The sequence below is a fragment of the Phalangium opilio genome, unplaced genomic scaffold (genome assembly GCF_054372755.1).
Source record: "Phalangium opilio isolate 3A_F unplaced genomic scaffold, DU_Popi_V2 ptg000105l_1, whole genome shotgun sequence".
In the NCBI taxonomy this organism is placed as follows: domain Eukaryota; kingdom Metazoa; phylum Arthropoda; class Arachnida; order Opiliones; family Phalangiidae; genus Phalangium; species Phalangium opilio.
In genome coordinates this window covers 8638107-8652842 of record NW_028324207.1, presented here as the reverse complement: position 1 = coordinate 8652842, position 14736 = coordinate 8638107, and the positions used below count along the sequence as shown (strand labels likewise).

General features: G+C 37.3%; 2 protein-coding genes across 5 annotated transcripts in view; both read right to left on the bottom strand.

The window, feature by feature from the left end:
* The window catches only part of LOC149629836 (uncharacterized), a 30856-nt gene that overhangs the window by 7085 nt on the left and 9035 nt on the right, over positions 1-14736 (bottom strand). For 2 of the 4 annotated variants that reach the window (XM_089851533.1, XM_089851536.1), the window contains exons 1-2: positions 5474-7475; positions 5149-5408 (exon numbers count right to left, since the gene is read on the bottom strand). In XM_089851533.1, the coding sequence (XP_089707659.1) occupies positions 5149-5196 (48 nt within the window). In that variant the 5' untranslated portion in view covers positions 5197-5408; positions 5474-7475. Of the gene's footprint in view, positions 1-3216; positions 4987-5148; positions 5409-5473; positions 7476-14736 lie in introns of those variants that run through there. The other 2 variants (XM_089851535.1, XM_089851534.1) reach the window with 2 other exon arrangements.
* On the bottom strand, positions 7612-14668 carry LOC149629839 (uncharacterized). The gene is made up of 5 exons (XM_089851713.1): positions 14242-14668; positions 13144-14168; positions 12144-13108; positions 8271-11079; positions 7612-8192 (listed from the first exon to the last, which is right to left on the bottom strand). Exons 1-4 carry the CDS (start codon positions 14469-14471, stop codon positions 9421-9423), a joined length of 3879 nt encoding a protein of 1292 aa, XP_089707839.1. The 5' UTR covers positions 14472-14668; the 3' UTR covers positions 7612-8192; positions 8271-9420.

The window sequence follows — 14736 nt, the reverse complement described above, 5'->3', positions numbered from 1 at the left end:
TGGTGTCCAAGTGGAATGGACGAAGACCAGAATATGGTGGTGATTAGAAGCCAGTATGTACAGACTGGTGTCCATGTGGGATGGACGATGACGATGGAGTTAGAAGCCAATGAAACAGATTGGAGTCCAAGTGGAGTGGACGAAGACCAGAAGATGGTGGTGATTAGAAGCCAGTATGTACAGACTGGTGTCTAAGTGGAATGGACGCAGACCAGAAGATGGTGGTGATTAGAAGCCAGTATGTACAGACTGGTGTCTAAGTGGGATGGACGAAGACCAAAAGATGGTGAGTGATTAGAAGCCAGTAAGTACAGACTGGTGTCCGTGTGGGATGGACAAAGACCAGAAGATGGTGGTGTGAGAACTCAAGTAGAGGAGCCATTTCCGTGACTGTGAATGCAGTTCGGAAATGGCGAACACGTTTGCTCCGATTTGGAAACTGCGAACGCGGTCACGTGGGTGTAACAACAGACACACAGACACACAGACACATACTGTGACACACAATTAGAACCTCTCCGTGACATACGTCACTCGGAGAGGTTGAAAAATTGGTCGAGTTCCAAAAACATTTCCTACCCCCTTCCCCTCAACCTAAAGCCGCGGAACACGGACGCGGGTGCATGAATCTAGTTCGGCCGTCTACCGCCGCGAGCCTCTACCCTTTCGGAGGGAAAATCCAGAAACCGCTACCAGAGGGCCATGCGTTGATGTGTTATCGAGAATATTCACTTTCGCCAAGTGAAGAATTTGGTTACTTCGTTGCTTTTAGTCCCTTATCCTACTTCTGATAGTGATTATAGGAGTTAGTGAGAGGATCAGTTCTCAATTTAGTCAAACAGATGGCAATATTTGTATTTGGCCTCGGTTTAAAATGCCGCGTACAATAATTCTTTCACATAGTAACGCTATAAATTGATTTTAGGAAATTCCAAGAACATAAAGGGCTTTGAAATAAATATTAAATTCTGATATTCTTGATCTGGTTTGTTAAATGACCAATACCATAATGGAAAAAGAAGGAGCTTCTTTTTAAAAAAGAAAGGAAAGTCAATTCTTAATTAGGATTTTTGTCTTAATTTTGGGTCCAAGTATTGTATGTCTCCCAAGCGGTTGACCTTCAACGATAATGCTCTTCGACCGTTTTGATCGTAAATCTCGTTCTTTTTACCTCTCCGAGTGACGTATGTCACGGAGAGGTTCTAATTTCGACGTGTCTGTGTGTCTGTCTGTCCGTTGTTACACCCACGTGACCGCGTTCGCAGTTTGCAAATCGGAGCAAACGTGTATTCAATTTCCAGACCGCATTTACAGTCCCGGAAATTGTATTCGACTTAAAGGCTATTACTACATTGCCTGTTTAACAACTCTGTTCATTTGTCCACCCCACATGGACACCAGTCTGAACTTAATGTCTTCTAAACACCACCATCTTCTAGTATTTCGCCCATTCCACATGGACACCAGTCTGTACTTACTGGCTTCTAAACACCACCACCTTCTCGTCTTTGTCCATTCCACATGGACACCAGTCTGTACTTACTGGCTTCTAAACACCACCATCTTCTATTCTTTGTCCATCCCACATGGACACCAGTCTGCACACCTGGCTTCTAACACCACCATCATCCTTAAGGTTAAGACATACGCGGCGATCGGCTAGGGTTACGAGAAACGTCTAGCCTTCCATTGACGGGGTCTTCCGCCAAGGTTCACGCAATTGCGATGTTCTTATCCATAGCTGCGATTCGAAACCCTTATATACTACCTATTTTAGTAAGGCGAAGCAGCAGTCATATCCTTCAATTCAAACGTCAATATTAGTCAAGTCTCTCAAGGTTGTTTAATTTTTCCTTTTTAAAACGATGTAACGCACAATAAGGCGAACAACTAACGAAGAAAATATTTAATATTAATTATATTTATTTTAATATTTAAGATAATCTCTTTTCTCAATTCAAAATTAATACGGAAAGAGTTAAAAAGCAGTCTATTTTTTTGTCTGTGTGTGTCTGTCCGTTGTCACACTAGTGCGCCGAGTTAGCAGTTCGCTTTGTTTTGATGTGTTAAAAAAACCTACAGAACCTTAATATTCACTTTTTCCATAATATAAAGTGAATATGTGGAAATCGTTTTCGTAGTTACGATGCATTTAGTACTTTTGTAGCTTTAAAGCTCTGTTTCATTTTGATATTCCAAGGATGTTTTTTAATATTATTATTTGAAATGGCTGTTTATATATTACTTAAGCTATACTACATCTGTATATAGATTAATCCTTGGTTTAGTGATATCATGAAGAAAATTAAGACTGAGACTCCGGCGGGTATATCAAGTATTATCCGCAATACGCTTAGTGAAGCAAAGAGTATATAATTGAGGCCTGAGGTGAAGTAAACTTTGGGCTTTGATTTTCGTGTCTGAAATGAAGAGACATCAACGGTTCAGAGTGAGCCGAAAGTTAAATACACTCTTAAATAATCGGGTTAAGATTCTATAATAGAAGAAAAGATCATGGTGGCAATTAGAATAGTAAAAGGGCTAATGGTAAACGGGTAGTACCTACAGACATTATATTCTCTTTATGGTGCGCATTGACTATTAGTGCGTCTAGCTACAATATAGCTTTGGTGTTATTTAACGTTAACATTCATGTTGGCAAACTAAGAATATTGTTGAGGTGAGACGAGACGATAGTGTTTACACTGCAAACCAGTTGTGAATGTAGCTATCAGAATATACGGTAAACAGCTGAAGCGTAGACTTCATTTCCTGTTCTTTCCCCATTGACTGATTTCCATATGTCCAAGATTTATCCTTATTGGATGTAAAATGTCGTCTGCTTTACTGTATATTCGCTATGCTTGGAATACTGCTTCAATATTTCGTAAATTTTTACTTCAAAAAAGAGAAATAATTCCATATATAGGTAAATAAGTTTGTAGTAGTAGACCTCTAGACTCGGAGAGGTAATATTTTGGTTTTCCCAACTTGTTACCTCTCCGAGTGACGTATGTCACGGAGAGGTTCTAATTTCGACGTATCTGTCTGTCTGTCTGTCTGTGTGTCTGTGTGTCTGTGTGTGTGTCTGTCTGTTGTTATTGACATACACCCCAGGGGACCGCGTTCGCAGTTTTCAAATCGGAGCAAACGTTTTCCCAAATTCCGGACCGCATTTACAGTTCCCGGAAATTTGGAAAATTGTATTCCACTTACCATAGCTATTATCCATTACCAGTCTAACACCACCATCCTCTGGCCATTTGTCCATCTCATATGGACACCAGTCTTTACCCACTGGCTTCTATAGTCCACCATCAATTTGGCTCTTTTTCCATGCCACATGGACACCAGTCTGTACACACTGGCTTCTACACACCACCATTTTCTAGTCTTTGTCCATCCCACTTGGACACCAGTTTGTACACACTGGCTTCTACACACCACCATCTTCTGGTCTTTGTCTATCCCACATGGAACACCAGTCTGTAGACACTGGCTTCTACACACCACCATCTTCTGGTCTTTGTCCATCCCACATGGAACACCAGTCTGTAAACACTGGCTTCTAATCCCCACCATCTTCTAGTCTTTGTCCATCCCACATGGACACCAGTCTGTACACACTGGTTTCTACACACCACCATCTTCTGGTCATTGTTTTTGTCCATCTCACATGGACACCAGTCTGCACACCTGGCTTCTACTCCATCAGCATCCTTAAGGTTAAGACATACGCGGCGATCGGCCAGGGTTACGAGAAACGTCCGGCCTCCCTAAGGTGGGGCTTCCACCAAAGGTTCACGCAATTGCGCTGTTCTTATCCATAGCTGCGATTCGAAACCCTTATATACTACCTATTTTAGTAAGGCGAAGCAACCGGCGTATGCTTCATTTCAAACGCCAATATTAGTGAAGTCTCTCAAGAATGTTTAATTGTTCTTTTTTAAAACGATGTATCGTTCAATAAGGCGAATAACTAACGAAGAAAATATTAAATATTAATTAAATTTATTTTAATATTTAAGATAATCTTGTTTCTCAATTCAAAATTAATACGGAAAGAGTTAAAAAGCAGTCTATGTTATTGTCTGTGTGTGTCCGTCCGTTATTACACTAGTGCCGCAGTGCGCTGCGTTAGAAGTTCGTTTTGTTTTGATGTGTAAAGAAATCCTACAGAACCATAATATTCCCTTTATCCTTAATATAAAGTGAATATAATGAAATATTTTTCGTAATTATGATGCATTTAGTGCTTTTGTAGCTTTAAAGCTCTGTTTCATTTTGATATTCCAAAGATTTTTTTTAATATTATTATTTGAAATGTCTGTTTATATATTACTTAAGCTATACTACATCTGTATATAGAATAATCCTTGGTTTAGTAATTTCATGAAGAAAGCTAAGATCTAGACTTCGGCGGGTAGTATTACTTGCAATAAGCTTAGTGAAATATAGAGTAAATAATTGAGGCCTGAGGTGAAGTAAACTTTGGGTTTTGATTTTCGTGTCTGAAATGAAGAGACATCAACGGCTCAGAGTGAGCCGAAAGTTAAATACACTCTTAAATAATCAGGTTAAGATTTTATAATAGAAGAAAAGATCATGGTGGCAATTAGATTAGTAGGGCTAAGCTACAGAGTTTTATTCTCTTTAAGGTGCGCATTGACTATCAGTGCGTCTAGCTTTGGTATTATTTAACGTTAACACTTATGTTGGCAAACTAAGAATATTGTTGAGGTGAGACGAGACGATAGTGTTTACACTGCTAACCAGTTGTGAATGTAGCTATCAGAATATAGGGTAAACAGCTGAAGCGTAGACTTCATTTCCTGTTCTTTTTGCCATTAACTGATTTCCATGTGTCCAAGATTTATCCTTATTGGATGTAAAATGTCGTCTGCTTTACTGTATATTCGTTATGCTTGGAATACTGCTTCAATATTTCGTAAATTTTTACTTCAAAAAAGAGAAATAATTCCATATCTAGGTAAATAAGTTTGTAGTAGTAGACCTCTTGACTCGGAGAGGTAATATTTTGGTTTTCCCAACTTGTTGTTTTTGATATTATTAATAATAATATTATTAATAATACAAACCGTGACGTCACAACTTGAAAACTGAGCACCTTTCTTGATTTTAACTTACCTTTTTATCAGGAGGAGCAACGGTTATATTAATGGCGTCTACGTCCATGTTTAAGCGAGTCTACTTCAAACCTCCAACTCGAAATTTCCTCTTCCACTAGCAGTTAGTTCAGGATTGTGTCCGACTTCAAAGTCTATCTGGACTTTAGTGAGGAGGCTGAACTAACTCCGTGAGTCCGTGTCCAACGAAACGCTCCATAAGGCCGTTATTGATCCCTTTCCATGTTTTCGTATGAGCAAGGAGTCATTTAATCTCGCAACCTGCTTACGCACATTATCATTTCAAAACGGTAATTTCGATAGCATTTACATTTTATGATCATTACCTCTCTAGGATACAGTCAATTAAAAACATAAAATATTATTAATAATATTAGTACTTTAATATTGCATCAAGGAGCAATAACATGGTTCATAAACCATTAGATTTTGGCCAGCTAATATTGTAGATAATTTTATTTTTCCTTGGTTTACGTAACTTTTGTAATAAATTACTCATAATTAAAACAAATGTTCAGAGTTTTTTTTGTCAGAACCTAATGAGCTCAGTATATTTTTAGCCACATCGTTTGATGTACGTCTAACGATGGGGGTATTAGTTAGGCTTGGAAGAAGAAGATGAAGAAGTATCGTTCTTCTTTTTAAGGGGAGAGTGAAAAAAAGGATTTTTGATTTTCAAAGGGTGGGGATTATGCTTTGTCTACAACAGTGCAATGCGAATATACAAGCGAATGCACATGCTAATGAACGCAGTTAGAGTGAAAAGGGATAAATTGTGTTAAGGTGATATTTTTCATTAATTGGTGAAAGAACTCAAGTTGAGTGTTTTACCGAATTCTTTCTCTTTCAAACGCTTCTGGGCATAACTTCATGTTATAAATTTATAAGTATGCGGCGGCATAAGTTTATGTTGTAAAGTTAAATGAGCGTTATGCGTTTGATCATTTTAGCGTTGCTAAAGGTAACTCATCGAGGGGATAATCACTAAAATGGGTAATAACTATAACTAAACTTTCTCTTTCAAAAGGTTCTGGGCATAAGTCCATCTTAGAAATCTATAAGATGCCATAAGTGTGCATCGGCATAAGTCTGTGTTGTAAACTCATCGAGGGGATAATCACTAAAACTATCTGTTCTTCGATTTCCCGGGATATTACAATTACAGCATAAGTAAATTTATACTGGTAATAATTTTATCCCTGTTTAGGGAAGGGCATCGAGAGGCTATTCACTCTGATTTTATGCACAGTAAATCATTTAAGCATTGTAAAAGATAGCACTCATTAGGGTAAGGTATAGAGGGCTATTCACTCATTAGGGTAGGGTATAGGAAGGTTTATTCGCTCATTAGAGTAGGGTAATGAGGGCCATTCACTCATTAGGATAGGGTATAGAGGGGCTTTTCACTAATTAGGGTATCGCATCGAGTGGCTATTCACTTAAAGTGTTAGTGCCACGTTTTTTGAAAAGTGGCTAATTTTCGTTTTAAAACATCAATTGGGTTATAATAACAGTAGATCCAAGGTAAAAAGTCTTATAGAAATTTATTCATTTTGTAATATGAAAAAGAAAATTGATATTTCACATACCTCATTTAAACGGAATTATAAATATACCCCTGGTGACGTCATAAGAGGTTGACCAGCGCGAGACAGATTTCATTACGAGAGCTAAGCCTAGTTTTTAAACATCGCGCGCGCGTCAAATTCGATCACTTTGAAAGCACCACCTATCAATAAAAAAATAGGACTTGCGGAGTCGCGCGTGCCGCGTGCTCACGCGAGCTCGAATCGTGACGTCACCAGGGGTATATGGAGTAATCAACTGTCAAAATAGTTTGAAAAAATTCTGCGAGTAGGTTCCGAAATCTCTAATATATTAAGTATATAGAACAAAGAACAATATTATGCAAAAAGGAGTAATGTTATATAAGTAAATTTAAAATATAATTTTTTGGAAAAGGCATATTATTTTGGGAAGTCAATTAAGATAAACAACAATATTTTGGAAAAGGCGTAACATTTTAAAGTTATTTATAAAATATTACCAAAAGTGAATAGGCTACTACGTACAGAAAGTGAAGAACTTCCGCGTTGTTATGAAACGTGTTATTTCTCCCGCTCTCTTAAACGTCCCCGCCTTAGCGGAAAACCACAGTAACGCGGTGGCGAATCACTTGTACCTTTGTATCCCTACCTCTTGAAGTTATAGTTCCTGGTACACGTGACTATTAGACCGAGTGGGGAAAGGTATAGCCCCTTCCATTGACATGCGCGGTAACCACTGGATGTTTTACTTCCAACAGCAACACGTAGATGGCGGAAAAAATCTATCCTATGGCGCGAAATTGAAATTGCTTCGTTTTAGAACATTGGTCTTGCTACAGATAATGTTAGTTCGAATCTTAATAAAAAGATGAATATTCGTGGTATTATATAGATTTTAAAATATATTTCTCGCCATGTTTTAAACAACATACACATGGTTTATTACAAAACAATATAAGTTAATATTTTTAGTCCATGAGTTTTTATTATTATTGTATAATTATGGGAATAAGTTGTCTTTAGGATTTAAATTTATTATTTCTTAAATAAATATGAGTTGTAAATGTCCAATCCCGAGTTTCAGAAGCACAGAAATGGATGTATATTTCCCAAATAATCCCAACGTTAGGAAACAATGTTTAAATTTATCGGTGGACCAAGCAATGATGCCTTGTCTTTTGCAAGATAATGTCTTGTTCTATCAAAGAAAGACTAATAGTTTACTAATAGCCACTTCGTTTGCATTATCATTTTTCTCTGAATTACTTTGGTAGAAATAATAAAGAGACTCCCACATGCAGTTCCTTCAATTGAAGCCCCAAAACCAACTGATGCATTCACAATGTCTATGTCTGAGATGAATAAAAGAATGAACAGAGGAAATGCACAACAAGTTTGGATTTAATAACATCTCTTGCTCTTTTGCAATCAGGATTGTTTTTGTTATTTATTGAGGTTAATTCCATGATGAGGAGAGACGTTTTTGTAAAGTGCTACGCTAGAAGTTAATTTTTTATTGTTTAGTAATAAATAATGTGTACGTGGTAGGAAATATACATATAACACAAATATTCACCTTTTCATTATGATTTGAACTAACGTTACCTATAGCAACACCAATGATTTTATAACTAAGCATTTTAAATTTCGCGCCAAAAAGTAGATTTTTTCGCCATCTACGGGTTGCTGTTGGAAGTAAAACATCCAGTGGTTATCGCGCATGTCAATGGGCGGGGCTTTACATTTCCTCACTCGAACTACTTTCGGTGATGTAATTGCTTTGAAGCACGATTGGCTGCTCTAAACGGAGGGAAGTTCGAATACAACCAATCTGGTTTGACTTCATCTTTTACGCGTCGTCTGCTCAAGAGTTTTCTTTAAAACCACAGGAAAAGGCGCTACAGAATTCGATTTCTACACTTTCTGTACGTAGTAGCCTATTCACTTTTGCTATTACGAAATCTCTTAACTCCTATCAAACCCACTGCGAAAACATATGATGAACTGATAGCCACATTAACAGCACATTTCACACCTAAACCGGCCGTGGCAGTCGAACGAAGTAAATTCGATTCACGGCAAAGAAGACAAAACGAAACGGTATCTGAATACATAGCGGAATTAAAGCGTCTCAGCGAACACTGTAACTTTGGACAAAATTTAGAAGATAGATTAAAAGACCGATTGGTGTGCGGCATAAATAACGACAGCATGCAACAACGATTATTCTCTGAGCCTAATTTAACATACGCCAGGGCTGTGGAAATCTTGGACACAATTGAGGCAGCGATGCGAAATCAAAAGGAACACAAAGGGCAAAATCTAGAAAGAAATGGCTCAATCAACGCTGTGTATCATTCTTCTAACCATTCAGAATCAAGATCAACGCCTCCAATAAAGATACAACAAGAGAGATCGCGATTGTAATGATTTCGGGTTCTTGGTGGGATCAAAATAATACGTCTTTCTCGTTCGCCATCTTTATTTTCTCTGAATATATACACACCTCATAGTTTACATTCCATGCCATCTATATTGTCGCATATCTTTTATAGATGGCACTAGTGATAACATTTTAACTTTTTCGCGGTAAATTTAAATCAACAACTGGTAGATTCTACATTCCTCCCCTTTTTTAAATTTTTGATATAATATAGATTAATTCTTAAACAATGTTATACAAAAATAGCAATATTATCAAAGAACAAAGTTAAGGTAAAGTTCAATTACATTTCGTCAATTAAGAATCGAGGGGGACGACGGTTTTGTCGTTGAGGATATCTGCGTTCTCTTGCAGGTTGCTCTTCCCTGTGAATTTCAGCAGGTGCTTGTGACAATTCGGCCATAGGTGGGATTGGTGAAATAGGAATTCCTACAATTGGCGGAGGTACCACATCATCTAGATCTTCTTTGTTATATTCTTTCCATTCGTGTATTTTAGATCCATGAAATTGTTTGAAAAAACTTTGGTTTCTGGTTACTGATCGGTGATCATTTTCAGCAGTTATCATCGAACCCTTTATTTTTACGACTACCAAAGGGTCAGCAGCAAAGACTGGAGTAAGCTTATTTTGTCTTTTCGTTTGAACTAGAACTTGATCTCCTAGATTGAAATGTTGTGATGTATGACGCAAACGACGATCAGCGTTTATCTTCATTCTGGATTTCGCATGTGCGTCATTAAGTTGGATTTTGATCATAGCTTTGTCCTGGGGATAATTCATGTGTACTTGTGGTAGCTTACAATAGATATCTCTACCAAAGAGAATACTTGCTGGAGACAATTTCGTTGACGAATGGGGAGTAGATCGATAGTTCAGTAGAAATTGGTGAAGCGCGTCTCGCCAATCTACTTGTTCAACCGCAGATGTTTGTAGAGATTTCTTGAGCGTTCGATTTAGTCTTTCAACTAGTCCGTTAGCTTGCGGCCATAGGGGTGTTACTCGACGGTGTTCGAAACCCATTTCTGTGGCGAATGCGGCAAAGTCTCTACCGTTAAAAGGCGGACCGTTGTCTGAACGGACTATCCGTGGAATACCAAATGTGCAAAACAACTTCTTGATGATTGGGATAACTCTATCTCCTGCCGTTGACCTTACGATTTCCACTAGAGGGAAACGTGAGAAATCATCCACCAAAACTAATAGATAGTCATTGGTAGGTAATGGGCCAGCAAAATCTACAGATATGGAATGCCATGGATATTCCGGTAGTGGCGAAGGTACGATTGGATTTCGTTCGCTGGGTAATCCCGTTGTTTGGCAGGGTAGACAATTTTTAATTACTCGTTCCACCATTTCATCCAAATGGGGAAACCAGAGTTTGGAACGATGTAATTGTTTGGTCTTAGTTGTCCCTTGATGCCCTTCGTGAGCAAGGTCGATGGCTAATGCACGAAGTGAGGAAGGAACAACGATTCGCGATCCTCGCATAAGGATGTTATGCACAACCGATAGTTCGTCTTTGACTGTTTGTAGTAACGAAAGTTCATTCGGCAGAGAGGTAGTATTCTTTTTGATTGGCCATTTCTTAAAAGAAAGTAGTCTCATTGCTTCTTGTAAGACTGGATCTTCTTTGGTGGCTTGTTCTATTTGGTCCATTGTCATAGCTTTTGGTATAGCTCTTTGTAGCGCGTGTAAAGCGTATAATTCTTCTTTGCTTTCATCTTCGCGAGGTTGCGCTTGTAGATGGTTTGGTGATCGGGAAAGGAAATCCGCTGGATTGTTGATGCCCTTTTCATACCTGGTGATGTAATCATATCGCTGTAAGCGCAGTCTCCATCGTTCTATTCGTGCAGGAGAATGTGGATTTTTGGTGTTGAACACAAACTCCAGGGGTTTGTGATCGGTTACGATCGTACCCTTACAAAAATGTTCTATGGAATCCTAAGGAAAATGCTTAAGAATCTAATGACACCCTAAGGAGTCCAAGGGTTAAAGGAAACAAACCTTAAGATTTTCTAAAGAAACTCAAAATGAAGAAATTTCTTTGAACTTTACGGATTAAAGTTCTTAAGAATCCTTAAGAATTTAGTATAGAGTAAATGTTCTAGAATGTCTTAGGTTTTTGTGTCTTAAGAATTCCATAGAATTTCAAATTAGATAATTCTCTTCGATATTATAAGGTTTTAGCATCTAAAGAATTCAAAAGAATTTCAATAGAATAATTATCATTGAAATGTTTAAGGTTTATTTTCTGAAGATTTCCATAGAAGTTCAAATTAGATAAATCTCTTCGATATTATAAGGTTTTAGCATCTAAAGAATTCAAAAGAATTTCAATAGAATAATTATCATTGAAATGTTTAAGGTTTATTTTCTGAAGATTTCCATAGAAGTTCAAATTAGATAATTCTCTTCAATATAATAAGGTTTTAGTAGCTAAAGAATTCAGAAGAATTTCAATAAAATAATTACCTTTGAAATTTTTAAGGTCTTGGTTTCTAAAGAATTCTAAAGAATTCCAAAGAATTTCAAATTGAATATTTCTCTTCGATATTTTAAGGTTTTAATGCAAAAAGAATTTCAAGTGATTTGAAATTTAAACTATATAAGCTTTTGTACATTTAATAATTGCAAAGGTTTTCAGAAGAATTGTTTTAGTTAATCCTAAATCGAATTACTATTAAAATGTATATCCCGTATCTGAGGAATTGACAATCTCATTTCTAGTTTCCTTCTAATTGGAAATTTAACTCACTTACGTAAATTTTATCTCCCAATATTAAACGTAAGCACTTCGTAAAATTATTAATTTGTACTAATATGCTATCTTTAACGTGTTTCACTTCATGAAAATTATCCAAAGTACTCCCAGAGCTATCGTTAATTGGTTTGTTTTTATGAAATTTTAACGTATCCCCAATCACATATAGTTTAGTGAACTCAAGCGTACTAAAAATTTTTTTTATAATGATACATGTACTCATTCCCGAATCTGTTACAAATACGCAACAATTTTCTCTGTTTTTACTTGAACTGGAATCGGTACCCAATCTGATGCCATTAATCTTAACTGATTTGTAAAAAGACTTCCTTTCGTTACTTAAGTTGTGTAATCTAATCAATTCTTCATCGTTGGCATTGAGATCTGCAGGAGCTGATATACCTGCCATCGCGTAGTCTTTCGGAATTGTCATTGATGGAAACTGACTAAAGTAATTAGTTAACGAATTGAAGTATTTTGCAGCTAAAGGATTAATTTTAAAGTGATTGTTTTCTATCATTAGAGTTGGCAAAAATTTGAAAAGTATGAATTTCTTTGCAATTTGAAAATGGACATATTGGGTACCATTGAATAGCTTTAATAATCGACCGTTATTGTTTTCGAACGGAAAGGCCGAATACAGCCAAACGGGACCCCATCTTGACGCAGTGTCAACTAAATGCGTTATTTGGTGAACATTGAAAACCATGCATTCTTTACCATATAAGTTTTGATATTCTTTGAGAAACATCACCGTTAGTTGACGTATTTCGAAAAGCGAACTGAGTGGCAAAGATAATGACATTAAATAACGGAAAATAATTATAAGTTTAATCCAGTTTTCGTAATAAAGTTTTGGTAGAATCCCTTTCAGTACCACCACAGAATAAAAAAGCGCCCAAGAGCGCCATTCTGAGGCCTTCCAATATTTCCGTACGCTAAAAGAGCGAGGCTTTCTAGAGAATTCATCCGGGACTTTGATTTTTAAAAGGCGTGCATCAAGATCATCCAGTTTGTTCCCTATATAAAAGTCGCGTTGGTGGTTTGACGGATTCAACCATATGTTTGTAGTTGTCCGGATCACTCCTAAACATAAACAGTGCATATAATCCGGAACAACATCTTCACAAAGGTCAAAATGTTTTAAGTCCACTAGAACAGAAGGGCCTTTGACACCATTTTCAATTTTCTCTCCAGCAATCGCTTTTCGAGCGTCGCGTCAGCTAGGAAACCTTCATTGGTGCGTTTTTCGTAAGTTGCGTACTGATCCATGATATAAGCGTGTGTTGTTCCCTTTCCCTTTCGGAATGTTTCCCCTGGGTGATAGCACCAAGGACATCCGTACTTTCCGTTAAACTGTACCATATTCATCATTGCGCAACGAGCAACAGAATCAACTGTACATGGACCCGGAAAAATTCGAGAGCTAATGGATTGATTTTCTTCATTAGTCCACGTGACACCATGAGATGACAACCTGTTCATCGTGGCCACAAATGGTTTTAGGAAGCAGTTCATATTTGGTTTTTTGTAGCCAAACCAAAGACTAGCTATTAAGGTGTTCCTTGCTCGTATCTTGAAAGGCAACTCATTTATTGTGACTTGTAACGGCCAGATGTCGAAGTTGGAAGAATCAAAAATTGGTACACCATCGGTATTCCAAGTTACTGAAAAGTCATTCCTGCTTAAGTGTCTCTTTTCATAGTTAATTGTCTGCGTTATATCGCTAACGTCAACTTCAGTTTCTTTTGGTTTCAAATCTGGGTTTAATAATTCTAGCAAGTTTTTTATTTGATTTTCCAAATCAAAAACTAAGAAGTATTCGCCATTCTTGAGTAAATATTCCTCCTTATAAGACTCTCCGCAAATGTTACACTGATAATTAGTTAGCTCTGGCATTTTTGGACCAATGTAGTTCGCGTCACATGATTTGCAAAAGAAATGCGGAATGTACTGAGGCTTCGATCCCTCAAAATGTTTAAAAAATAAGTACTTTGTTATGGGAAATACTTTTGTGGCAATCGGTGGCAAGTGCAAATTAATTAACTGTAGCAGACTATTTGTTGCCTCATCGGAGGAATGAAAACGAAGAACATGAGCCATGATTAATAACATGCTATCTTTTTTTGTTAGTTTAGAGCCCTCATAAAGCGGTGAATTCAAATCAGAGTCATTTTCAAAAGGTTTAGTATTTTCATTGGGTTCCATATTTTCATTTTCATCAGCAGATGAATTTCGAGACGGTGTGAATTCATCCCGCATTTCAGGCCTTGATTAATAGTGTATAATTAATCTTTAAAGAAATGGTTGCGCGGATCTTTGTCTGCGTCTTAAAAACGTACCTGTCATCAATTGCGGAAGTTCTCGCAGATTCTGATGTTTTTTCGTGACTTTCTTCAGACATAGTAACGTTAGAAATGCTAACGTCATCTTCGTTCACAGCGCTGTTACTCCCACTTTTTTCAGGTTTAGATCTCAAATTACCTTTCATGTATCGTGTTCGTGACCGTTTCGGAATACTTTTGTGCGAAAACAAGTAATCTTTGTAAGAACGTTTTCGTACTGGCGGCATTATAGTAGAGATTTGTTGCAAAAGGATAAGTCACAAACAAGATATGCCCCAAGGCATATTAACGCTTTTTGCAGTGTGATATTGTCTTTAACAAAATCCGAAATTAGGGATTCCCGCTACCAATAAGCAAAGGCGTGGAAAAGTATAGAGTACTATAGGAAAAATATCGATAGCTAAACAACAATCGTAGTGGCGCAAACGTTGAGTATCCGCACCCCACACCGTAGACCTCAGTTCGAATCCCCATACCTCCGAGAGTCCGCAT

Excerpts from the sequence above, each read along its gene's own strand:
- LOC149629839 (XM_089851713.1), bottom strand. The coding sequence starts at position 14,471 with ATGCCGCCAGTACGAAAACGTTCTTACAAAGATTACTTGTTTTCGCAC. Across the intron at positions 13,109-13,143 it reads GTACGCAACTTACGAAAAAC|GAAAAGCGATTGCTGGAGAG; the intron begins GCACCAATGAAG and ends GACGCGACGCTC. Across the intron at positions 11,080-12,143 it reads AAAACAGAGAAAATTGTTGC|GATTCCATAGAACATTTTTG; the intron begins GTATTTGTAACA and ends CATTTTCCTTAG.